Source organism: Callospermophilus lateralis, chromosome 1, assembly GCF_048772815.1.
Source record: "Callospermophilus lateralis isolate mCalLat2 chromosome 1, mCalLat2.hap1, whole genome shotgun sequence".
NCBI classification, from domain to species: domain Eukaryota; kingdom Metazoa; phylum Chordata; class Mammalia; order Rodentia; family Sciuridae; genus Callospermophilus; species Callospermophilus lateralis.
The window spans coordinates 211271877-211297870 of NC_135305.1; the positions used below are offsets into that span (position 1 = coordinate 211271877).

The window sequence follows — 25994 nt, forward strand, 5'->3', positions numbered from 1 at the left end:
GATCCTTGCAAACTTTTGTTGGGAAAGTAAATTAGTACAGACATTATGGAAAAGAGGATGGAGGTGTTTCAAAGAATTAAAAACAGAACCTATGTACCAGCGATCCCACTACTGCCTCTATGTCCAAATGAAATTAAACCAGAATTTGGAAGAGACATCTCTATTCTCATATTCATCATAGTACTATTCACAATAGCAAAGTTACAGAAGCAATTTAAGAGTCCATCAACCGGTAAATGGATAAAATAAATGTGGTACATACTTGCATGCTGGGTGCAGTGGTGCATGCCTATAATCCCAGTGACTCAAAAAAGCTGAGGTATGAGGATCGTAAGTTCAAAACTAGCCTCAGTGATTTAGAGAGACACTACCTTAAAATAAAAAATAAAAAGGGCTGGGGATGTGGCCTAGTGGTTAAGTGCCCCTAGGTTCAACCCTTGGTACTTTAAAAAAAAAAAAAAAAAAGGTACCCATTTGCAATGGCAGACTATTCACCCATTAAAGGAATAAAATCAGGGCTGAATATGCAGCTCAGTGGAAGAGCACTTGCCTAATATGCAAGAGGCCCTAGAGAAGTAAGGAAGAATTGAAAAAAAAAGATATAGAAATCCTGTCATTTGCAACAACATGGATGGAAATGGAGATTTTGACACTATGTGAAATAAGCCAGACACAGACAAGTATCACATGATCTCACTCATATGTGTATTCTAAAAAAGCTGATTTTATAGAAGATGACATTTAAGTGTAGATTACCAAACGCTGGTGAAAGATGTGGTGTATGGGGAAAGGTTGATCAATGGGCAGTAAGTTAAAATTACATATAATCAGAAGCTCTGACGTACTACTGCAGAATGGTAACTATAGGTATGTATTATACATACTAAAAATCTAGAAAACTTTTGAAAGGTTCCACTGCAAAGATATAAAAAAGGCTTACAGGGAAAAAATATTTCAATATTTAACCTGGCTTAAATATCACACAGTATATATATTATATGGGATAGTACATTACTCCATTCTTATGTATTATGGTTTTGTACTCCAGCTAAGATTTTTAAAAGCAAATACAAACAAAAATATATATAATTTTTGAAAGAAATGAAAAACAAGTTTAAAAAAACGTCCTGAAAACGCTTAAGTTTCTTCCCATGGCGTAGTGAAACCAAGGGAATGAGTCATTCTAACCAAGTTTTTCACATATACATAGTTCTAAAAAGTTTAACTCTCTTACTTCTGTTTGACTTCAATAATCTGGTCTTACATGGAACTAAAAAATACTTATTTTGGTAATCAAAACTAAACATAGGTTCTTTCTGTGTCTTTTCATCTCTGCTAAATAATTCTTTTGGGAGTGGGAGTACTGGAGATTGAACCCAGGGGCACATAACCATTGAGCCACACACCCAGCCCTTTTTTAAAAATATATTTTATTCAGAGACAGGGTCTTACTGAGTTGCTTAGGCCCTTGCTAAATTGCTGAGGCTGGTTTTGAAATCATGATCCTCCTCTCTCAGCCTCCCAAACTGCTGGGATAACAGGCGTGCACGACCATGCCTGGCTCTGCTAGTTCTAATACATGTCCAAACAAATAGATGTCCTGTATACACTAAGGAAAAGATGAAATGTGAAATAAAGCATATAAACCAGGAAAGTTACAAAACCTAACAGTCCTGGTCTTTGCTTACTTCTGCTTTTCTTTCTTTTTAAAAATATTTTTAGTTGTAGTCGGACACAACACATTTTATCTATCAATCCATCTATCTATTTATTTATGTGGTGCTGAGGAACGAGCCCGGTGCCTCACACGGGCTAGGTAAGTGCTCTATGATCTAGCTACAACCCCAGCCCTTACTTCTGCTTTTTAACTCTTCCATGGTCCCAATAAAATGTCTTTTAGTCACCAAAGCATGGTCAAATCTGGTCATCTGATTTTGCATGGCTCTTGAGCTATAATGGTCTTCACAGATGGTATATTTGATAGGTAAACTTAAAATTTTAACTAAACTTAGAATTTTAACAGTTAAGGAAATTTACCCCTGAAAAGGACTTTGTTCTTCTCATTAGTAGACCTATATCCAAAAAAATTATACTCAATTATTATCATCACATTTTGAATTTTGTCACATAATTGTGTGGAAATATAAAAATGGGGAAAAAGGACATTTCTTAAAGTTGTTTGAGACACTGAGAAAAGCATTTAAAAAAAATGTACAAGAAATAATTTTTTGGCAGATGGGAATGGGAAAGACAGTGGGATGAATCAGACTTAACTCTCCCAAGGTTCACATGAATACACTACCAGTGTAACCCCACATCATTCACAACGACAAGAATGGGAAGTTATACTCCACGTATGTATAGTATGTAAAAATACATTCTACTGTCATGTATACCTAAAAAACAAATTTTAAAAAAATTGTGTTTGAAGAAAATCTACATCAAAAAGTGAATACAAAATCTATGTAAAAAGTCTTTTGTCTCCCCAAAACCAAATGTGTATGTACATACATATACATATGTGTGTGTGTATGTATATATATGTACTTATATATGTATGTATGTATAAAAGGGTAAAAACTTGTCACGTGACTATTAGGAAAACCCCAACAATGAGATATAATTTTTCCATTGGTCCATTAAAAACAATTATTTAAAAACTACACGGAGCCAGGTATGGTGGCACATGCCTGTAATCCCAGCAGCTCACAAGGCTGAGGCAGGAGAATCAAGAGTTCAAAGCCAGCCTTAGCAACTCCCGAGGTGCTAAGCAACTCAGTGAGACCATGTCTCTAAATACAAAATAGGGCTGGGTTGTGGCTCTGTGGTAAAGCGATTACCTGGCATGTGTGAGGCACTGGGTTTGATTCTCAGCATCACAAATAGATAAATAAATAAAGGTCCATCAAAAAGCGAAAAAAATAATTACATAAAAATTAAGTCCTCTGACATTAGAAATATACTTCAATTTGCCTATGAGTCCAACATGATTCAAAATAAAAGGAGAAAAACCCCATTACCTGGTTTGAATTTAACAAAACAAAGTATGTCACCACAACTTTATACTTTCATGAGTGAAAATTAGACACACACAGGGTGGAGATATACATTAAGAACGAGCCACTGGAGCCCTTTCCTTTTACCACACTGGGGATGGCCAGGGCCTTCTGTGGTCTTCCCAATTTGCCTGGGGTTTCCAAAGATGGGCATTTTTTGCAGCAGCCTGGGAGTTAAGGACTGTGTGTGAGAGTGTAGTCTGGGTTAGGCGGGCTGTCAGGCCTTGGACTGGGAAAGCACATGCTCGTGAAACAGGAGACAACCTCCTAGCTTAGGCTCCTGCCCTCAAGCCATATGTTCACCAATGGAAGATGAACCCCAGCCATGTGATGTTCTCAGGTGTTTGAAGAAATCACTGTCTAAAAAGTACCTAAGGTACTTAACTCCCTGAGAAACATTTACTCAGGTCACTCAGAACCGCCTACTCTTCTTCAGCTGGGCTTAGCAGCTCCAATTACCATCTCCTTCAAGACAGAAAATGCTCTGCCTCATCACAGTGCAATTAACCCACTTTGTTTACATCCAATCCTCGTGTGGAAGGATGCACAGCTCAGCTAGAGGCATAGTGCCACAGAAGGCCCTCCACTTGCACCAGTGCAGGAGCTGGAGAGAAGAAATTGCAGGAGTGTCAGTTTATCTCAGGGCTCCAGGACCTCATTCTTCAAGAGGAACAACATGGCCATACAGGTTTCCCATGGCAGCAGGCACTGTGCCAGTGGGGTCTGTGTCAAAACTGAGGATTTTGCAGCTTCCTCTTACCACAATGGTACAAGAGTGCAGAGATGGCAGCTATGATCGCGCCGGATTCTGGCCTTCCAGGGTCACACCAAAAGCAGTCCCACAGATGTCAGGATAATGAGGATGAATACACCTTCACCATGTCCAGCAGTGTTGTGATAGTAAGGATCTCCTAGTGGATGATCTGGATGTTCTGGCCACTCTGTTCTCAACCTGCCAGATCCCTAAGACATTCACACTAGAAAAGAACCACAAGAGCATGGTACTGGTCACTCCCCAGAACTCAGCCATGGGTCCCCCATGCCAGTCCCACAATCCAAGCCAGGCAGAAACACCTCAGTGGAGCCAACCTAATGGAGCCACCCTAAGCAGAGATCTGTAGTCAGTGGAAATGGCAGACTGGTTTGTTACTGCAACCACCTCCATTTGCAGCATCTTTCCTGCAGTTGACAGCAGGAACTTTACCCAAGTCAGTGTGGGCCCAAGCTAAAGCTAATATAAGAAGTAGCAGCACAGGAGCCTCACATTTGCCAACCCTCATCACCTGGGCCAAGGGAGTCTTCAACCTTGTGGTAACTGACACTCATAGATGCAGACCTCTTCTATCCAGTCCTCAGCAGATCCTTATAGAAGTCCACCCTCCTAAGGGGGACAAACTCTGGGTACAGAGTCTTTAGGCTCAATTATGGTTCAAATCAGAATGCTTTACTCACTAATAAATCAAACCAAAGATTTTTAAAAGAATTTACATCAGGCCAAAATGGAGCCAAGCCTAGGTGGGCAGACTACTAAAACAAAATCAGAATCTCTTTGGTTGAAGTCTCAATATCTATTGAAGTATTTAAATTCCTGTGTCACTCAGTTTCCACTGAGAGCATTCCAATTCTGTGTATCACCACTTCTGTCTGATGAAAGAGAGCAATATCAATTCCTTTAGGTTTGCATCCTGCCTCACAAAAGCTTTTTCTTATCCATCCTGTTGTTTAAGTATTTGGTGAAACAAAGCCTCACCTCTATTTCATGTGAGGCCCAAGGAAGTTAATAGAATTATTGGGTCCTGCAGTCATCAGAAGCAGAGATGACTCAGACTGGAGTCCCAGGGCTGGTTCAGAGCTACTCTCTTTTATCCCTCCAAAAGCAAGCACTCCCCTGAGGCTTTGGAACTGAAGTGGCAGAAATATTTATAAAATATGTCCATGCCCTTCACAGCTTGCATTCATTTGGGAAAATAAACACTACATGTAAAAGACAAGATGCTCCCCTCTCCCAAAAAAGCCACTGATGAGCACAATCAATTCATGACTAGTACATTTCCTTCAGGTGGTGCATTTTCTGAAGCATTCTACTCAAAATTATTTTGCATCAAGGTCTTCACAGTAATCACACCTTTAGAATTCCAGTCCAAAGGCCTTTTTAGAGGACAGTGAAACTTTTTCTGTTAAATGACAACTTTCTTGTATTTTTCACATTCACAGCCTTTTTGTTCAGTGCAAATACTTACACATGGGTCAACTGAAGGCTTTTGCACATCTCTTCTACGTTCATTTATATGTATATACTGAACAAAATGACTGCAGGCATCCCCACATACTTAACATTAATACAAGTTCTCTCCACTGTTCACGTTTGACAGAAAGTTCAAGAAAGAAGTCTTACCACAGTCTTTGGTCAGCGCTACTTTCCCTTGAGTTCTTTCATCTATGAGAACATAGTTGGATTGAACTAAAGCTTTCCCACACTGCTTGTACACATGGGATTTTTCTCCAGTATGTGTTTTTTCATGTATTTTAATATAACTAGAAGAACTAAAGGCTTTTCCACATTGCTTACATACATAGGGTTTCTCTCCAGTGTGAGTTCTTTGATGTCTGAGAACGTGACTGGATCGACTGAATGCTTTTCCACACTCCTTGCATATATAGGGTTTCTCTCCAGTATGAGTTCTTTCACGTCTTTTAATGTAACGGGAAGAACTAAAGGCTTTTCTATACTCCTTGCGTATAGAAGGTTTCTCTCTAGTGTGAGTTCTTTCATGATTTTGAAGGGAAAAAGAAGAACTAAAGGCTTTCCCACATTGCATGCAAACATAGGGCTTCTCTCCAGTGTGAGTTCTTTCATGTTTTCGAAAGGAACTAGAGTAACTAAAAGCTTTTCCACACTGTTTACAGACATAGGGTTTTAGCCCACTGTGAATTTTTGCATGGTCTCGAAAGGAACCAGAATAACCAAAGGATTTTCCACATTGCTGACATACATAGGGTTTCTCTCCAGTGTGAGTTCTTTCGTGTAATTTAAGGGAACTGAAACAACTGAATGCTTTTCCACATTGTTCACAGGCATATGGTTTTTCTCCAGTGTGAATTCTTTCATGTAATTTAAGGGAACTGAAACAAGTGAATGCTTTTCCACATTGTTCACATATATAAGGTTTCTCTCCAGTATGAGTTCTTTTATGCCTGTGACAGGAACTAGAGTCACTGAATGCTTTTCCACATTGCTTACAAACATAGGGTTTCTCTCCAGTGTGAGTTCTTTGATGTCTGATGATATGACTGGTTTGACTGAAAGCTTTTCCACATTCCTTACATATATAGGATTTTTCTCCATTGTGTATGCCTTCACATATTTTAATGTAACAGAAAGAACTAAAGGTTCTTCCAAACTCCTTGCATACAGAGGGTTTCTCTCTAGTGTGAGTTTTTTCATGATATTTAAGGGAAAAAGAATAACTAAAGGCTCTGCCACAATGCATACATACATATGGTTTCTCTCCGTTGTGAGTTCGTCCATGGGTTCGAAAGGAACTCGAATAACTAAAGGTTTTCCCACACTGCTTACATACATAGGGCTTCTGTCCAGTATGAATTGTTTCATGTAATTTAAGGGAACTGAGACAACTGAGTGATTTTCCACATTGTTCACATACATAGGGCTTCTCTCCAGTGTGACTTCTTTCATGTACTTTAAGGGTACTGAAACAACTGAATGCTTTTCCACATGGTTCACATACATAGGGTTTCTCTCCAGTGTGAGTTCTTTTATGTCTATAAAAGGAACTAGAGTCACTGAAGGCTTTCCCACAATCAATACATACATAGGGTTTTTCTCCAGTGTGAGTTCTTCCATGTTTTCTGAGGGAACAGGGAAAATGAAAGGCTTTCCCACACTGCTCACATACATAAGGTTTCTGTCCATTGTGAGTTTGTTCATGTCTTCGCAGGTGACTCAAAGAAAAGAAGGCTTTTTCACATTTCTTACACCCATATGGTTTCTTTCCATTGTGATTTTGCTCATGTCTTCCCAAACTACTGAAACAACTAAAGGTTTTCCCACATTGCTGACATCCATAGGGTTTTCTGCCACTGTGAACCCTTTCATGGTATCGAAGAGTACTGTGATTATTGAAGGCTATACCACACGGTGTACATATATATGGTTTCTCTCCAGTGTCAATCCTTTCATGTATTGTAAGGGAACCAGGACAAGTTAAGATTGTCCCACATTGCTTATGTTTATGTTGTTCCACTCCGGTTTGAGTCTTTCCATGCTCCTGCAAGCACTGGTAATAAACAACAGACTTCTCATACTGCTGATATTCATATGGTTTATGTCCAGTTTGAGATCTGAAAAGCACATCTGGTGATGAATCGTCAATGAGGACTTCTCCACACACAAAGCTTTCACCTGGTTTTGCGCCAGGAAGAGCTGTATTGTTCTCAATATAATGTGGAGTTTGGCTGAAGATGTCTCCATGTTCACTACCTTCACAGAGCGTCCCTAATACTTGACTTCTGGAAAAAAATGAGAAGTACATCATTAAGCTTTTGTTTCTTTATGGCTTATAAGGAAAAGCATTGGTTTTATGTCCTATAATTTTTGAACATGAAATGATACCATGCAGAGCTGGGTTTCGGGCTCAGAGGCAGAGTGCTCGTCTAGCACGTGCGAGGCCCTGGGTTCGATCCTTAGCACCAAATAAAAATAAATAAATAAAGATATTGTGTCCAACTAAAAACAATACATATATATATATTTTAAAAATGATACCATACACTATGGTATGGGTCAATCACAGATATCATCGAAGTAGGGTTAGTGGGGTTTTGCTTGTTTTTTTTTTGCACTAGGGATTGAACCCAGGAACTCTTTACCAGAGCTACATCCCCAGCCCTTTTTAATTTTTTATTTTGAGATAAGGTCTTACTAAGTTGCTTAGGGCCTCACTAAAATTCTGAGACTGGCGTTGAAACCATGATCCTACCAACACAGCCTCCCTAGTAGTTGGGATGATAGGTGTGCGCCACCCCATCAGGCAAAATAGTGATGTTATAATGCAAAAATCTTAATACTGTTCCTAAATAAACTATTTGGCCAATACTGAATATAATATCACAATTAAATATGGTTCATTACTCCTTATGTGAAATGATGGGGATCAAAAGCTCTGGATTTTGAAACATTTGCAAATAAATAAAGAAATATTCAGGGAGTTAGCTCAAACACAAAATTTACTTTAATATCATAAACACCTTGTACCTAAACTCAAAGGAAATTTAATACAACATTTTTGATACTTTTGTGCATGGAACAAAGTCTCTCTAGGTGGATCCATCAGAAAAGTATCACATATGACAATATATGAGTGCCTGATATGTTTCTAATGCTGGAACATTTTGAATTTCTGATTTTCTGATTAACAATACTAACCTGAATAAAAGTCAAGGAAAATTTCCTCAAATCAAATCAATTTAAAGCTGTGTTTATTTGCATTGTTTGTTTTTTAAAATTACTTGTCATTACAACATTCTTGAGCAACATTGTTCTCAATATAATGTGGAGTTTGGCTGAAGATGTCAACTGAATGCTTGACATCTATATTTCTCCTAAATATAGATTACCTTAGATTTTTCCCAGGATTTTTGTATGCATCTTCATTGGTCTGGCTGTCTCTTTCTTTTCCTAAAATGTAAACCCAGTAAATCAGTATGAATTAGTAAACACTATAGAAACCTTATTACATTCTAGTTAGGCTCATCATGTATTGTGACCACACCTAGTGTAACAACTAAATATTTCTTTTACACATTCCATATCATGTAGTAGCCCTCATAAGGAAGAAACACTTTATTTCTGATAAAATAAATAAGAGACTGATGTCATCCTTACCTAGAGAGGCCAGACACCTGAAGGTTTCCTGCATCACATCTTGGTAGAGCTTCTTCTGGGAGGGATCCAGCAAAGCCCATTCATCCAGGGTGAAGTTCACAGCAACATCCTCAAAGGTCACCAACTCCTAAATTATCCCACATATATTTCCAAGAGGAAGGGTAAGACTCAGTACCAGAAATGGGAAATCATTTCATTAAAACTTGACATGATGTTGTATTCCTCAACATTCACTTCATATCATCACTCTCCAATTCCCTATCCACACTCATCTCCTCTCACACAACAATTCTGATACTAGTCTGAAACTTAACAGCAGGATAGGAACACACATTATGCTCCTGGGTCACACCAATATCTTATTATGCAGTGGGTTTGTAATACCTCTCAGAACAAAATCTTGAGTGCATCCAAGACAGTAAGCACCACCTGTCCAGATATTGCATATCCTTTTTTTAAAAAAAAAAAAATAAATATATATATATATATATTTTTGTTGTTGTCAATGAACCTTTATTTATTTTTAATTTTTTTTTAGTTGGACACAATACCTAGATATTGCATATCCTTTTTTTTAAAAAAAAATATTTTTTGTTGTCAATGAACCTTTATTTATTTTTCATTTTTTTTTAGTTGGACACAATACCTTTATTTATTTATTTTTATGTGGTGCTGAGGATAGATCCCAGGGCCTTGCACATCTAGGCAAGCACTCTACCACTGAGCCACAACCTCAGTCCTGGACCTTTATTTATTTTTTCTTTCATTTATATGCAGTGCTGAGAATCACATGCTAGGCAAGCGCTCTACCACCAAGCCACAACCCCAACCCACTGCATATTTTTATATATGCCTGAGAGAAATTTGAGAGTATATGGCAACAATGTGTTCTCATTCATAATCTGTTGTACCTATGAATGTTTTCAATATTCAGAATGGTCATCAGCCCTCCAAGTACACTCTGGATGAAGAATCTCTAAGGAGTAGGTCTGACAGGTACAATTTACACCACTTGTCACAACTTGCTTGTAAGTACAATACCAGAGGATGTGTTCTAGTCCCTAAAAGACAACCTTTGGAAGCTTGTACATTGTTTCTTACAAAACAACCTTAAACACTAAATAAGCCTCATAGGGGCTGGGGATACGGCTCAAGCGGTAGTGAACTAGCCTGGCCATGTGCGGGGCACTGGGTTCGATCCTCAGCACCACATAAAAATAAAAAAATTTAAAAAATTGAGATGTTGTGTCCACCAAAAACTAAAAAAAAAATAAAATAAATATTAAAAAATTCTCTCTTAAAAAAAAAAACTAAATAAGACTCATGAAGAATAATTCACTATGCTAATGGAAAATACTTTTTATTGGACAATGTCCAAGAACAACTGAAATACAAGAAATGATAGCACATGAATATAGAGAGTTCAATGTCTTCAAGATATCTCACATACATTAATAAAATTCTTAATTCCCAAAGCTCACTTTTTATACATTAACTAGTCAGCAAAAACCACTTTCCTCAATTTAGTAGGTATAATCAATGCCCAACAATCATTGGAACTAGAAATTAACTTAAAGTTAATTCAAAATAATTGGAATTAGAAATTCACAGCTTACCTAAAATACATAAAAGATTTTCCTACTACACTATTCAGGAATACAACATTTATCACAGATTAACAGATTACAGAATATTAATTTATGGTAGCCCAAGCTGTATACAAGAGTGGCAGAAATCACAATCTCAAAACATGAGACAGGGAGAAACTGGTGTCTACTTGAATTTTATACAGTATTCCTGTCTATGTCATGGATGATAATCAAATTATAAACAAAATGGGAAAGTTAAAACTTGAATTCTTTGAGAAGTCAGTAACAAATATATTTTGGATGAAATAATAATTGTATAAAAAGAGATAAGCCAGCAAGGCATGGTGGTGCACACCTGTAACCCCAGTGACTTAGGAAGCTGAGGCAGGAGAATAACAAGGTCAAGACCAGCCTTAGAAACTTAGCAAGGTCCTAAGCAACTTAGCAAGCCCTGAATCAAAATAAAAAGGGCTAGGGACGTGGCTCAGTGGTAAAGTGCCCCTGTGTTCAATCCCTGGTACAAAAAAAAAAAAAAAAGATGGAGTTGTAGCTCAGTGGTAGAGTGCTTGCCTTGCAAATGTGAGGCACTGAATTCAATCCTAGCACCACGTAAAAACAAATAAAGGTATCAAGTCAATCTACAACTAAAAAGAAAAAAAAAAAATAAAAAGAAAGGAGAGAGAAAAGCCACTAAAAATGGATTGGGGATTTTAGTATATGAATATTAAGGGAAGTAAAAGGCAAGGAAGGAACACATGAACCAAGAAGGATCAAAATCATGAAACTTAGGAAGAAGAAACCACATATTAAAACAAAAAGCAGATTTGGTTGAGAAAGTAGCTTGACACAGCAGCCACTGGAACTGATGAGGAAATAATTTGCCCCCCTCCTGATACTAGCCTGTGAGAAACATTGAGGCAAGTGAAGCACACATAATACCTTTTTCTGTGATTCCTTTAATAATCACTTATGGAAATTTCCAAGGAGACAATGCTAAAATAATTGCTGAGTGAAAAATCACACTTGCTAAAAGATAGGAAAAATAGCCAAAGGATCAGGATAGTAGATACCTTCAGGGCAAGACAGGAAAGGATCAGTCAGAGGACCACATGGAGACAACCCAAGTTATAAATCTTCTTTCCCCCTTTTCCCTCAAGTTATTAATCATAATGAGAATTCCCAGTTTAGATTGTATTATTAAATCTTACCACAACTTTTTTATTCTTTTCCTTCTTCTTCTTTTGTACTGGGGATTGAACCCAGGGGTTCTTTACTACTAAGCTCTATCCCTAGCTCTTTTTATTTTGAGATTAGGTTTCCTGAAGTTGCTTAGTCTGGACTTGAACTTATGATCCTTTTCCCCTACCCTGTCCAGCATGACTGGCTATTTACTGTTTTTAAATGTACTTCATGATGATTTATTTAAACAAAAAATTAAATTTGGGCCAGGTATTGTGGCACATACCTGTAATCTCCAGTGATTCGAAAGACTGAGACAAGAGGATCATAAGTTCAAAGCCACCCTCAGCAACATAGTGAGACACTGTCTTTAAAAAAAAAAAAAAAAAAAAAAAATCAAAAAAAGCTGGGGATGGAACTCAGTGGTAAAGCACCCTCGGTTAAATCCTAGAACCCTCCCCACTACACACAAAAATTAAATTTAGGAAAGACATACTTATTTCTATGTTTTTCTTCCTTGTAACATGGCAACATGAGTCAAGATTTATACACTAGGCAGCAACAGAGAAGCACAGATCTAACGGAACAAAATCCCTTCAAAGCCAGGAAGCAGAGGTCCAGTATATTTTGGCCATCAAGTAGGAGACCAGGTTAGCAATCAAAGCAAGAAAAGACAGACACAGAAAGTGGTTATAGCTTTGGTCAGTTTTAGAGGTGTGGTTCTGATGTTGACACTGATGAGGAGAAAGAATACAAAACCAAAAGACAGCCAAATTCTCACTATTCATATAATTGAGGGCATAGGGAGAGTAGGATAAGCATCTCAAACAAGTAGCAAGTGCCTTAAGAGAGGGAAGAAATGAGTCTGGCCTAGGAGTTTTATAAGTTATTAACACAGAAGTTTTGATGAGAATTCACTCCAGTTACAAGGACATAGGTATGGGTGGTTTCAGGCTCTGGCAATGCAAAGTAGAGCAATGTCAGGCTTTTGATCACCTTATCCTGATATGGGGCACAAAGGGAAGAAGGAGTTAAAGGTTAAATAGTGAATTTGAATCAAATATCTAAAAATGGAGTCACATAGAAAGACACGGTGGCACATACCCATGATACCAGCAGCTTGGGAGGCTGTGACAGGAGAATCAGAAGTTCCAGGATAACCCTGGGAACTTAGTGAGATACCCATCTTAAAATAAAAATAATGAGCTGGGCATGGTGGTGCAAGTCCGTAATCCCAGTGGCTAGGGAGGCTGAGGCAAGAGAATCACAAGTTCAAAGCTAGCCCCAGCAACTTAGCAAGGCCCTAAGCAACTCAGTGAGACCCTGTCTCTAAATAAAACACAAAAAAAGGGCTGGGGATGTGCCTCAGTGGTTAAGTGCCCCCGAGTTCAATCCTCAATACCAAAAAAAAAAAAAAAAAAAAGTTATTTTTCAGGGAAATGAATGAAACCTGAGAACATTATGTTAAGTGAAACAGGTCAAACTCAAAAGGTGTGACAGAGAGGAAAAAAGAAAAGATCAGTGGGATCTCATGAAAAGTGAAGGGAGATCAGTAGAATACAGAAAAGGGACTAGGGAAAGGAGGAAGGGAGAAAAAGGGGAAGTACTGGGGAATGATAGTGACCCAATTATATGGTCATATTGTAGGCACGTACGAAACAAATCCCACCATTATGTATGACGACAACACACCATTAAAAAATTTGAAGCCAGGTGCAGAAGCACACACCTGTAATCCCAGTGACTTGGGAGGCTAAGGCAGAAGGATCATAAGTTGGACACCAGCCTTAATAACTTAGCAAGGACCTAAGCAATTTAGTGAGAACTTGTCTCAAAAAAAAATAAAAAGAGCTGGAATGTGGCTCAGTAGTAAAATACACATGGGTTCAATGCCCAGAACCAAAACAAAATACCTTCCAAAAGCTGGTTTTTTGGAAAAATCATCAAAATTGATAAGTCTTAATTAGCCTTAGTTAGACACACAAATTACTAACCTTGGTAACAAAAATGGTACATTCCACCTAATTCCTTGGATATTAAGTGAACCATTAACAAATATTCTAAACAATTATATGTCCATAAATGTAACAAAATGAATCAACTCCTGGATAGAAATAATCTACACAACTCACAGAAGTGATAAACAATATACATAAGAGCCTATACAGCCAGGCACAGTGGCACACACCAGTAATCCCAGTGATAAGGAGTCTAAGGCATCAGGATCTCAACTTCAAGGCCAACCTTAGTGATTTAGCAAGACAATGTCTCAAAATAAAAATAAATAAATAAAAAGAGCTGGAAATGCAGCTCAGTTGTAGAATATCCTGGGTTGCATCCCCAGTTTAGCAAATTATAGAGTATATTACAGAAACTGAAAGAGTATAAAACATAATCATACAAAAAAGACCAGGTCCACATGTTCTCACTGGTTTATTCTGCCTAACATGTAATCAAAATATGACACCAACCATCTACAATCTTTTCCAGGAAATATGCTCTGAGGCCCATACTGCCATGATATCAAAATTAGAGACATTACAATAAACAAAAACCACAGGAAAATATTTCTAACAAACATAGAAAAGAGTAAATCCCATTAAGGCATAAACAGAAATATGTACCACAACCAACTGTGAATTCTAAGTATGGAAACCTAATAGAAGATTTATAAATAAATTCATGTAATCCATCACATTTACAAGCTAAATATCAAAACTCCTAAAATCACATTGACACACAGAAAACACCAGGCAAGAAAAGAAAGCTCTGAGACTGAAAATAAAATTGTCTTTGTTCATAGGTGAAATTGTCTATGTAGAAAAAAAAAACCAAAAAATCAAAATCAAGCACCTTCTGGAATTAATAAGGGATTGTAGCAAGTTTCCATGATAGTTGCTAAATATACAAATATACATTTTATTTCATATCAACTACATAACTGGATCAGAAATTTTTTTAAAAAATCACAAAACTGAGAAAAGAGGTGGGTAGAAGACCACCTAGAAAAAATCTCAAAAAGATACAATCCCATAGTGGTGCTCTTTAATACCAAAATATAAATAAATTAGAGCATTGCAAATATTAGCAAACCTTTCAATAAACACAAAAAACATAAAAGGTCAGAAGATCATAAATTTATACAGACACAATTTCCTATTCAATTTCAATTTGTCCATAATTTACAAAAAGGTTTCCCATTCTGTTTAAAAAAAAAAAAAAAGATATATTAGCACTAGAGGACAAAATAAACATTGTTTAAAACATCAAAAAATAAACCTGAAAGGGCTGGGGTTGTGGCTCAGTGGTAGAGAGCTTGCCTAGCATGTGAGGCCCTGGGTTCGATCCTCAGTACCACATTAAAAAAATAAATTAAATAAAGGTATTGTGTCTAACTACAACTGAAAAATATTAAAAAATAAATAAATAAATAAAATAAACCTGAAATAACCAAGTTGCAGAAGCAGTGAGAACCAAGGGAACTATCATCACACCAGCAACAGATGAAGGAAAAGATACCACAACAAAAGAGAAATCTCATAGTGCTGGGCATGGTGTCACAAGCCTGCAATTCCAGTAGCTTGGGAGGCTGAGACAGGAGGATGTCCAGTTCAAAGCCAGTCTCTAAACAAAATAAAAAATAGGGATGGGGATGTGACTCAGTGGTCAAGTGTCCCCAAGTTAAATCCGTGGTAATCCCCTCCCCCTAAAAAAATATATGTATATATCTCATAGTGATAAATAGATGGTAAACCAATAAGGAAGGTTCAAAAACTACATCCTCTAGTTACCTAAGGATGCCAAGCTACATGAGATCAGAGAAACACACTGGAAGTGATTACGGTCTGTTTATTCCCCTGCATAGTGATTCCATGTACCTTTATAAACTTAAATTCCTAGGAACAAGTAATTCATGTCAATAATTCTCTTTCTCACATCTCATTAAATCCATCCATTCAGGTCAAGAAAGTCGGCATCTTACATTCAATAAAATTCTCAAATGTGTAAGTCAACTGCCTTTTTTTTTTTTTTTTTTTTTAAGTACTGGGGACTGAATCCACTGGTGCACTACCACTCAGCTACATTCCCAATCCTAACTAGATTCTACTTTGAGACTGGCCTGAAACCATTCATGATTCTCTGGCTTCAACACCTTGAGTTGCAGGGATTGCAGGTATACACCAACATAGAACTGCTATTTTGTAAAAACAGGATTCTACACAGGAAACAAAAGGGAAGCAGCTCGGGGCAGCAGTGTGCTTCACCCACAGTTCATAAGGGGATCTAAACTCAGAAGGCAAACACATTCTTAAGCCTACAGAATTCTGTCACTGCGCAGATGAAGCCCAAGCATCCACTGTCAGAGAGTGAGTGAGGGAAACTTGAGCATTCAGGAAATTGAATCCTGGAACCTCCACATACCCTGCTTTTCACTTTTCCAAGTCATGAAAGGCTCCCTCACACACAGGTTCAATTCTAGCGAGCATTCACTCAGTCATTTGAAGGTTCTGATCTGTGCTCTTTTCTAACATCATTTCTGACACTAAATCTGTGTTTACTGAATGCTAACCAATTCAATACTAACTAGGCATCAAACAATTAAATTCTGACACCACCCAGACTTAATCTGGTCCCTGCAAATTCAGGGCTCTGTCCCAGTATACTGACCCCAGTGCAGATACGAACACAAAGCACGTGTTTGCTTGTGTGCTCAATAGTCCCCATTTTGAAGCTAGAAGGGTGGCACCGAGTCAACTCCTGAGCACAAATTCAGGTACTGTCTAAAAGAGGATGAGGATAAGCACCCAGAGATACTACTATTGATCAGGAAATTCCAGGGTTTTAAGTTTTCTGTGCCACAATCAGGGACAAAGATTTTTTTTTAATTCTTCTATACATCAAAATGAAATATGAAATTCTCCAGTAGGCAGAACCCAAAGTTTTCTTTCTCTGACTGGTCCTCACTGACACAAATTACACTCTGACAAGAACAACTATGTAGATGCAAAAACAGCTGAAGAGATTAAATTTCATGTAACTGCTGAAATCCTGGAAATCAGTCGTGATTAAAGAAATCCCCTGTATAATGCTTTGTACTCTGTGGAAGCAGCCTAGTGCAAACAACACTATACTCCTTCCACTTACCTGATGTCCCTTTACCTTACCTATGACAAAGCCAGACAGTTTCCAAATTCTCACTTTTTGCCTCAAAAATTGCCAGCTCAAGTGATTAATAGAAACAAAACTGTTAGGCAAACTTTCCTTGGTGGTTTCTCCTTCCTCCAGGCCTGGGATCCTTGACCCACCCTCAACCCGAGCCAGCACAAAATCTCTTTATTGTCACCCTAAGAACAGGAGAAACGTTGTGGCTTCTAGGAGCTTACGTTGATGGCAACTTCCCCTCCAACCTAGTTTCTACTCCCATCTTCTTCTCCCAAGGAAAAAAAGTCCCTTTTTCTACTTATCCACTGAGATGCTCGGAACCTTACAGTTGGGGCTTCGCCCTACTGCAATGCTCCTTTCAAATGAAGTCAGATCCTCCTTTAATCAGCATTTCCTTTTTAAAAACAACGTCTGGAACAATCTATAACAATGACACGGGGGGCACTCCCCTCCCAGCCAGTCCGCGGGACACCCTCGCAACCGAGCTTAGAACGTGGGGAGTCCCAGGAGACGTGGGGTCCCCGCCGGGTCCCCGCCCCCGCGCCGTCACCGCACAGGGTGACGGGCCTGCGCCATGCACAGGGCTCGGACCAGGTAAAGGCGCCGCGCAGGGCCAAGCGGACGCCGGTCCCCGCCCCACAGGACAGAAGGGACCAGGGAACCGAGGGCCGAGCGCGGTTCCAGGCACCTACGGAGCGCAGCGGGTTTCGCTGGGCCCCCGTCACAGCCAGGCCCTGTGCCCACGTCCGGGACGCCTGGGCCCCGCACACTCACCATCTCCCTGCTTCTGGGTGTCCTGTTGTCCACCTCACGGCGGCCGAAGTCAAAGGAGGTCACAGGCCAAACAGGAAGAGCAACCTCGGGAGCCGACAGGGTCTCAAAGATGGCGGAGCCAGAACGGAAGGTCCCGCGGTTCGGAGCGGACCCGCCTCCCGCCGGCGCCCCTGATTGGACCGCTCTGCAGCTCCGTCCCGCCCCCAAAGTTGACTGTCAGTCAAAGACCCGCCCTGAGCGCGCCGCCAGAACCGAGCAGTGATCACTCTCTGCCTGGAACCTCTGTGAGTTCCAACCAGAGCTCTCCCCAGGCCGCGACCAGCAGCAGCCCGAAGACGGTGCACAGAAGCACAACTTGCTCCTGGCTTTCCACGGCGGCTCTGGCTGCTTCTTCAGTGGGCCCTTCTTGTTCCTCCTGGAAATGGGGCCACAGGTGTGCTCAGGGGATTCCAAACTCAGTGTCCCATGCAGACAACCCCTGTTCTCAAGAAGGAGGGGTGCCTAGGACAGGCCAGGACAGGCCTCACTGGGACAGAGACAGCCGACTTCATGGTCAAGGCCTTTTTTACTCCTCCTTCTAACCTACCTATTTTCAGTCAAGAAAATAAAGGTGCCATTAAGAGATTAAGAAACTACAGAGTTCTGTGGCAGCAATACTCTATGTCCAGAGTCACAAAGAGAACATGAACTCAGGTTAAACATATCAAAGTTATTCAGGGACCAGAAAGAAGCTGTCAAATTCATAAACTTTCTCCAGGATAGTGCCTAAATGTGTCCTTCTCTAAGCCTGACCTTAAAAGATTTTATTTACATAGAAATTACAGGTTGACTACAGTAACTCTATGCATGCCAAAATCAGAATTGTTGTCCAGAAAACAGCTACACAGAAAACAGACTTATAACCTCTAAGTGTGTAATAATGGTTCACTTTATGCTTTGAATATAGCTCTTGCTGCTGTTACTGCAAATTATTTTCAAAACAGACAAGTTTCTCTCTCTTCCTCTCTCTTTCTCCACATCCCTAATCTCAAGGGAAACAGGATTACCTTTCTTCCCTATCCTGGGCAGGGCCATCTGTCCTTAAGCACACATCAACCACAAAAACTAAGTAATTCAGGCTTCAGGGATACCAGAAGATCTAAGAAATGACACTCCTATATTAACGAGTTAATTACACATCAACAGAGAATATCTAGAATGTAGCCATTACCGCTTTAAAAGCCCTCTATTCTCCCTGACAGTCAGAATCACAGCCTCTGGGACAGGAGCAAAGCAACATAGGGAGACCCTATCTCAAAACGGGAAAAAAAGAAAAACTAAAAAACTGGAGATGTAGTTCATTGGTAAAGTGCCTGTGGGGGCAATCTCCTATACCAAATTAATTAATTAAGAAAATAAAGATGCAATACATTAGAATGATAACAGGGAACACAGTGTTGCCAGAGACAAAAACAACTGCCAAAAATCACATTTCACATACTTTTACACCAGTAAATATCATTCAAAATATATCAACATATTATTTACATAAAAGTAAGTGGCTCCCAGGGCTGGGGTTGTGGCTCAAGGATAGAGCCGAGGCTCTGAGTTCGAGTCTCAGCACCATGTAAAAATAAATAAATAAAATAAAGGTATTGTGTCCAACTACAAATAAAAAAAATTTTAAAAAGTAAGTGACTCCAATATCAACACAAATTATAAAGAAATACTCTGGGGGCTGGGGATGTAGCTCAAGCGGTGGCACGCTCGCCTGGCATGCGTGCGGCCCGGGTTCAATCCTCAGCACCACATACAAACAAAGATGTTGTGTCTGCTGAAAAATAAATATTAAAAAAAAAAAAAAAAAAAGAAATACTCTGGGAGCCAGTCATGGTTGTATACGTCTGTAATTCCAGTGACCTGGGAGGCTGAGGCAGGAGGATTATGAGTTCAAAGAGAGCCTCAGGAACTTAGCAAGGCCCTAAGCAGCCTAGGGAGACCCTATTGCTAAATGAAAATAAAAGGGGCTGAGGATGTGGGTCAGTGGTTAAGCACCCCTGGGTTCAATCCCTAGTACCAAAAATAAAATAAAATTAAAAAGCTTGCTACCAAGGAAAAACCTAAATAAACCCTGTAGCTTTAGATTTTCTTACTTGACATAATTTGAAAGGTTGCATAGTGGGGTACTACATTATTTGTCTCCACTAGCTTTGTTGTAGATCACATCTGTCATGTAGGTTATGATGTCAACGATTGCTCAGGTTACTATTCAGGGATTGAGACTGCTTTTGCTGAAAATACTTCCTCTTCACTTTGGCTGAAAGCAATAAAAAGGCTTGAAACCTCTCTGTATATCCTTTGCTGTCTTAATCTTTGGGTCAGATTTCTACTAGAAAGAAAAGGGAACCCTGTAATAGACTGTTGCTATCAATGGTCCCATCTTGCTTGATTCCAGATCCCTTTCTCATTGGCCAGCTATGGGGCCTTCATCTGCATTCTGGTAATCTTGTTTATTTTTCAGAGCTGACTCCAGAAACTGGTTGTTGATCACAAAATTAACCCAAAAACAGACTGCCTGGCTCAGGTTCCTGAGATAGTGCTGATTTCGGCACATAGTCCCCTAACTGATCTTCATATAAACATTCTCCATCTCCCCAAAGACCTTGAAAGATCAAATTGAGGCATTAGTCATCCTCCTTTCCCGGTTGGTAGCATCCTCAATAAAGTCTTTCATTCTCAACACTTGACTCTCACTGATCAGTTTTTCTAAGGGATGAGCTTCTGCACCTAATTTCAGAAATAAGCTCCCAAACATTTACTCTCCAGTTCCCTATGCACACAATAACTATGGAGGATTCTAAAGGACTTTTGTTTGCTTTGGCTAAACTATTGCTATTTACTATGTGAGGAATCAAAGCAGAAATATAAAAAAGTTATTTAGGCATCAATTTATTTATTTGGTAGCGGGAATTGAACCCAGGGGTTCTCAACCACTGAGCCATATCCCCTGACCAATTTTTAGATTTTATTTAGAGACAGGGTCTCATTGAGTTGCTTAGGGCCTTGCTAAGGTGCTGAGGCTGACTTTGAACCCACGATCCTCCTGTCTCAGCCTCCCAAACAGCTGAGATTCCAGGCATGTGCCACCAAGCCCAACAAGACCTCTTAAATATGCAAAACCACAAATGTCAAGTTAACTTTATAATAAAGATATAGGAAAAAGGACTAGGGTTATAGCTCAGTGGTAGATCATCTGCCTTGCATGCGTCAGGCACTGGATTTGAATCTCAGCACCACATAAAATAAATATATTATGTCCATCTACAACTTAAAAAAATATTTTAAAAAATATACAGGAAAAACAAAATTTAGGATTTGTGATCAGCAAAGGCTATCCTGGATAAATTAACAGACAGATGGAAAATTGGGAAAAGGTGTCTGCATTGTCCAAAAGTGACAAGGGAAGAATACTGAAAATCAAGATATCAGGTCGGTGGCAGTGACTTAGGACAAAGCAGCCCTGGGGAAAGAAACATCTATCAGGCACCAACAGAATTGCCTATCAATCAGCAGGATCTCCTGACTAACGCCTGTCAATCATCAGGACCCTCTGGCCAACAGTGGAGTTCAGCCAGCTCCAGGGACCAACTCCAGTGGGACAAGGGACTCTAAAAATACCTTTCCTGTCCCAAGCCCTTCCCTTCCTGCCTAAGCCCCATAAAACCCCAGTCCGGTTGAGCTCCCAAGCAGTTTCTCCTCAGACCCTTCACTCTGTCTGATTAAGTTCCGCCAGGGAGTGATATCTCAATGAAGCCTCCTTTGGCAGCCTTTTAAAATCTGCCTCCTTTGGTTGCTGCTCCCCTCGCCTGATCTTACACAAGAAACCAGTTATATCAAGACATAGGAACCCCAATACAAAACATGAGCACAGAATATGAGCAGATAATTGACAGAAGGGTTACCTGAGCAAAAGGAAGGATAGACAAAAGGAAGAAAAGGAGGGAGGGGGGCTGGGGATGTGGCTCAAGCGGTAGCGCGCTCGTCTGGCATGCGTGCGGCCAGGGTTTGATCCTCAGCACCACATACAAAGATGTTGGGTCTGCCAATAACTAAAAAAATAAATATTTAAAAAAAAAAAAGAAAGAAAGAAAAGGAGGGAGGGAGGCAGGAAAGAATGTAGGAAGGAAATTAAAAATGGCCATTGCATTTCACTGTTTATCAAGGAATTTCTCCAAATTAGAGAACACCCAGTGATGGTTTGCCACAACACACGACTAAACCAGTCAGGGTCACTCCAGGTGAACAGGGCTGGCATGAAATAATCAGAGACAGAGAAATACCTTTTCCTTTGGGTTCTGTGACAGCTCCTCTGACCCAGCTCCCACAAAGGAGGCAAGGCAGGCAAGAAAGAGAACATGCCTCGAACCCAGGTTTTATTGGGGGGAGGATGTTCCATGGAATACTGTACCCCCCAAAAGGACAAAGGGGTAGGATTACAAAGGAACAGGTGAGTGTAACTCAACCCCAGTGGGTGACACCTACTCCTGGAGCCATGCCTTGTTATCTGAGCTGGCATGACCTTGCAGCCTTGCCCGCCTGAAAACAATAATTGTTCAGTGCCTCAGGGCATCAGGGCTTAAAGGTGCATTCATTCAGGGCAGCTCCAGACAAGGGTTGGGATAGGAGGAATAAGGAATCCTTGCACACTGCCAGTGGGAGGGTAGAGTGGTGGAAATGCACATGTGCACTGTATACCAGGAAATGTGCTTCTGGGTCTCTATGATGCCTTCTCACACCTGTTTATAAGGCAGCATGGGAGTCGATGTTCCCAGAAGCATTTCTTTCCGTGAGGGAACTGTTACTGGGTAGAAGGCAGGAAAGATATGATGGAGGCAAAAAAGGGAGACCCTGGTGATGCAGAAAAACAGACCACCCATAAGCCAACAGGGTAAGGGCCTCAGAGACTGGAAAGAGGGAATGAGGCCATTCCAGCCTAGAAGGAGACATTGGGCCTGGGAATGTTCTGTCACTGCCCCTAACAGCTTCAGCCACACAGCTCCTTAGTTATGCCTAACCCTACCCCTAGCAATGGCTAACCACTTAATCTTCTCTAAAATCCTTCCTCTGGGCTGGGGATGTGGCTCAAGCGGTAGCGCGCTCGCCTGGCATGTGTGCGGCCCGGGTTCTATCCTCAGCACCACATACAAACAAAGATGTTGTGTCCACCGATAACTGAAAAATAAATATTAAAACTCTCTCTCTCTCTCACTCTCTTTAAAAAAAATAAAATAAAATCCTTCCTCTTTTGCCAACAAACCCTCACCCCCACCCTTATGTTAATAAAGTCTTAAAAATTACTTTTTCTAGATTTGTTGAAATACTGAGCTGATTGGTAGGAAATAGGATTCAGAAAGGGGGCCAATCAAATATAGGGACAAATCAAACCCATGAAACACCCTAGACAACAGAGACCCCTGGCATCCCTCTCTTGGGACCCCTTCCTCTTCAGGACCTCTGCTTCTATTCAAATAAATCTTGTTATTTTGCTCTCACCCTGTTGTCTGTGGATTTCATTCTTCACATTCACATGTTACTCTGGCAGGAACTAGGTCAAGACACACAATATATGTTATCTGATAAACAATACTGACCGAATACATCAAAAACCAGAAAAAATTCTCTAGCATTATTCCATTTGGACACCTTATAAATATATGTACATTAACTCTGAGGCAGAAGGATCTCAAGTTCTCACAAATTTGAGACCAGCCTCCGGAAGTTGGCAGGACCTCTGTCTGGTAAAAAAAAAAAAAAAAAAAAAAAAAAAAAAAAAGGAAAAAGAAAGAAAAGCAAAGACAATGACTCAAAACTGCCTGGCCTTGCGCTGGGAATTTGGCTCAGTGGCAAAGTGTCTACCTAGCACGTGTGAGGCTGTGGGTTGGTTCCCCAGCACCCCCCCACACACACACACACACTCAACCTGTCCCAGCATCTATCCACTACCCAGTTCCACAGCCACATCCACATTTTAGGTTATTTGTTCCAGCAAAATCCATTTCTTTCTTCCATTCAATTTTTGTTTTGGTCAGCTTCTTGCGAGATTGGGGAATTCCTAAAAAGCCAGAAATTCATTTTCTCACACTTTCAGAGGCTGGGAAGTCTGATATCATGACACCAGCACCTGGACATGTCCTTCCTGCTGCATTCCCATACAGCAGATGGCAAAGGGGCAAGACAGAACAACTCACTTCCACAAACCCATTAGAGCAGCATCAATCCATTCATGAGGGCACATCCCCCATCATCCAAACTCCTCTCCAAAGGCCCTGCCTCTCAATACTGTTGCATTGGGGACTAAGTTTCCCACCTAGGTTTTTGGGGAAGACACTGAGACCACAGCATAAGACTACACGTCCATTTTAAGTTTGAATCTGAGCTCTGACTTCTATTTCCAAGAAGTTATAGTTCTAAGATTTTCACTTACAAACACAGGAAAACCAATCAAACAGCCATGCACTCCCAGATCAAGGGCACCACTATTTACTGACTGTTCAGTCTACTCTGGGAGCTACTCATGAACACTCTGGCGTGCAACTCAGAAAACAATCTCTTGAGACTGGCACTGTGCTGATCACCATGTCATTAAAGACTCTAACAAGCTGACAGAAGTTCCTTCCCTTAGGACCAGGTCACACCCTCATAAACCCATCATCATGTTAAAAATGCATTTAACACACCTCATCTACTGAACAGCACAGGTCAGCCCTGCATACCTTGAACGTGCTCAGAGCACTTCCATTAGCCTCACCTGGGGAAAATGAATGAACAAGGTCTGATTTCTACAGAAGTGTTGAAAATGTCATGCAATTTACTGAATATAGTACAGCACAGACTCATCAGTTCTTTACCATTTCCTGATCACAATGCTGACTGGGAAGAATGTCATACTGCATGACTAATTCAGGAAAAGACCCAAATTCAACATTCTGGTACTCCACCCTGCCCAGAGTTGGCTGTGTGACTATCTCTATGACTGAAAGGGTTATCTCCTTGGGGCCTGAAGCTTCTACAGGTTTCTTCCCAAGAAACCCACCACAGGCTCATCCTGGGAATCTCCAGTAGCCATTCAGGAGGTATGTGCCAAGGCATGAGGATGGGGCCAGAACAAAATAAGTGTCCAGGTGGGCTGGGGATGTGGCTCAAGCAGTAGTACGCTCGGTAGTACGCTCGCCTGGCATGTGTGCGGCCCGGGTTCGATCCTCAGCACCACATAAAAAGATGTTGTGTCCGCCGAAAACTAAAAAAAAATAAATATTAAAAAAAATTCTCTCTCCCTCTCTATTAAAAAAAAAAAAAAGAAGAAGAAGTGTCCAGGTACCAGGGAGTGGACATTCTAGAGGGGGAGCTGGTGAGCCAGGGACACAAAAAGGTACTAATAAGCAAGTCATATAATAGAACTTCAGAGAGGAACAGATGGTGTCATGAGTAATAGAGTCTAGTGGGTAGAGTTAGGAAGGTGCATTAGAGAGGGATTCAGGGTGGGAACCCTCAAGGATTTAGAGCTAAAGAATATGAGAATCTAGCTGGGTACAGTGATGCATGCTTGTAATCCCAGCGGCTCGGGAGGCTGAAGTAGGAGGATTGTGAGTTCAAAGCCAGCCTCAGCAACAGCAAGGCACTAAGCAATTCCGTGAGACCCTGTCTCTAAATAAAATACAAAACTGGGCTGAGGAGGTGGTTCAGTGGTCGAGAGCACCCAAGTTCAACCTCTGGTACCAAAAAAAAAAAAAAGAAAAAAAGAAGAATGAGCCACTGATGAACACAATACTCATAACTTTTAGAAAGTTTGCTTCAAGGAGGATATTTTCTACAGCATTTTATACAAATTACTTTGTATTAGGCTCTTCATGTGACTTGATATTCATAGGATTTCTTAACATTCATAGGATTTCACAGCATGAGGAATTTTCATGGGATATTCAAACTATCTGTCACAACTGACAACTTTCTCATATTTTTCACATTCACAGGGCTTTGATCCAGTGCGCATCCTTACATGTAGGCCAACTGAAAACTTCCACACATCTTCTATTGAAGCAGTGTCTCTCCACATTGTGTTCTTCTATATCGGTGAACTGAACCAAGATGATGAGAGCTGTGGCGTTGAGTCCTCTCCACTCTGCATGCTCATGTATGCTACAATGGTTGTATGGTAATGAAGCCTTCCCACAAACTACAAACAGGGTTTCTCTCCAGTGTGAATCTTTTCATGTTTTTCTAAATTATTGGAGCCCTTGTAGGCTTTCCCACAGTGCTTACATAGTGTTTCCCTCCAGAGTGAATCTCTTC

At 40.3% G+C, this 25994-nt stretch overlaps 1 protein-coding gene across 3 annotated transcripts; it reads right to left on the reverse strand.

The window, feature by feature from the left end:
• Positions 1-3481: 3481 nt before the first annotated feature.
• On the reverse strand, positions 3482-17749 carry LOC143392769 (uncharacterized). 3 transcript variants are annotated; one of them, XM_076846807.2, is made up of 5 exons: positions 17667-17749; positions 8962-9088; positions 8694-8754; positions 5630-7586; positions 3482-4033 (listed from the first exon to the last, which is right to left on the reverse strand). In XM_076846807.2, exons 1-5 carry the CDS (start codon positions 17667-17669, stop codon positions 4004-4006), a joined length of 2178 nt encoding a protein of 725 aa, XP_076702922.2. In that variant the 5' UTR covers positions 17670-17749; the 3' UTR covers positions 3482-4003. The 3 variants fall into 3 exon arrangements, with proteins under 3 accessions (XP_076702922.2, XP_076702913.2, XP_076702904.2); XM_076846798.2 differs by having other exon boundaries at positions 3997-4033; positions 5452-7586; XM_076846789.2 differs by lacking the exon at positions 3482-4033 and having other exon boundaries at positions 5326-7586.
• Positions 17750-25994: the final 8245 nt, after the last annotated feature.

Bases quoted from the DNA above. Each gene is read 5' to 3' on its own strand.
- LOC143392769 (XM_076846789.2), bottom strand. The intron at 8,755-8,961 runs GTAAGGATGACA...TTTACATTTTAG, and splicing joins CAGGTGTCTGGCCTCTCTAG to GAAAAGAAAGAGACAGCCAG. The intron at 7,587-8,693 runs GTAATCTATATT...ATTTTTTTCCAG, and splicing joins AATCCTGGGAAAAATCTAAG to AAGTCAAGTATTAGGGACGC.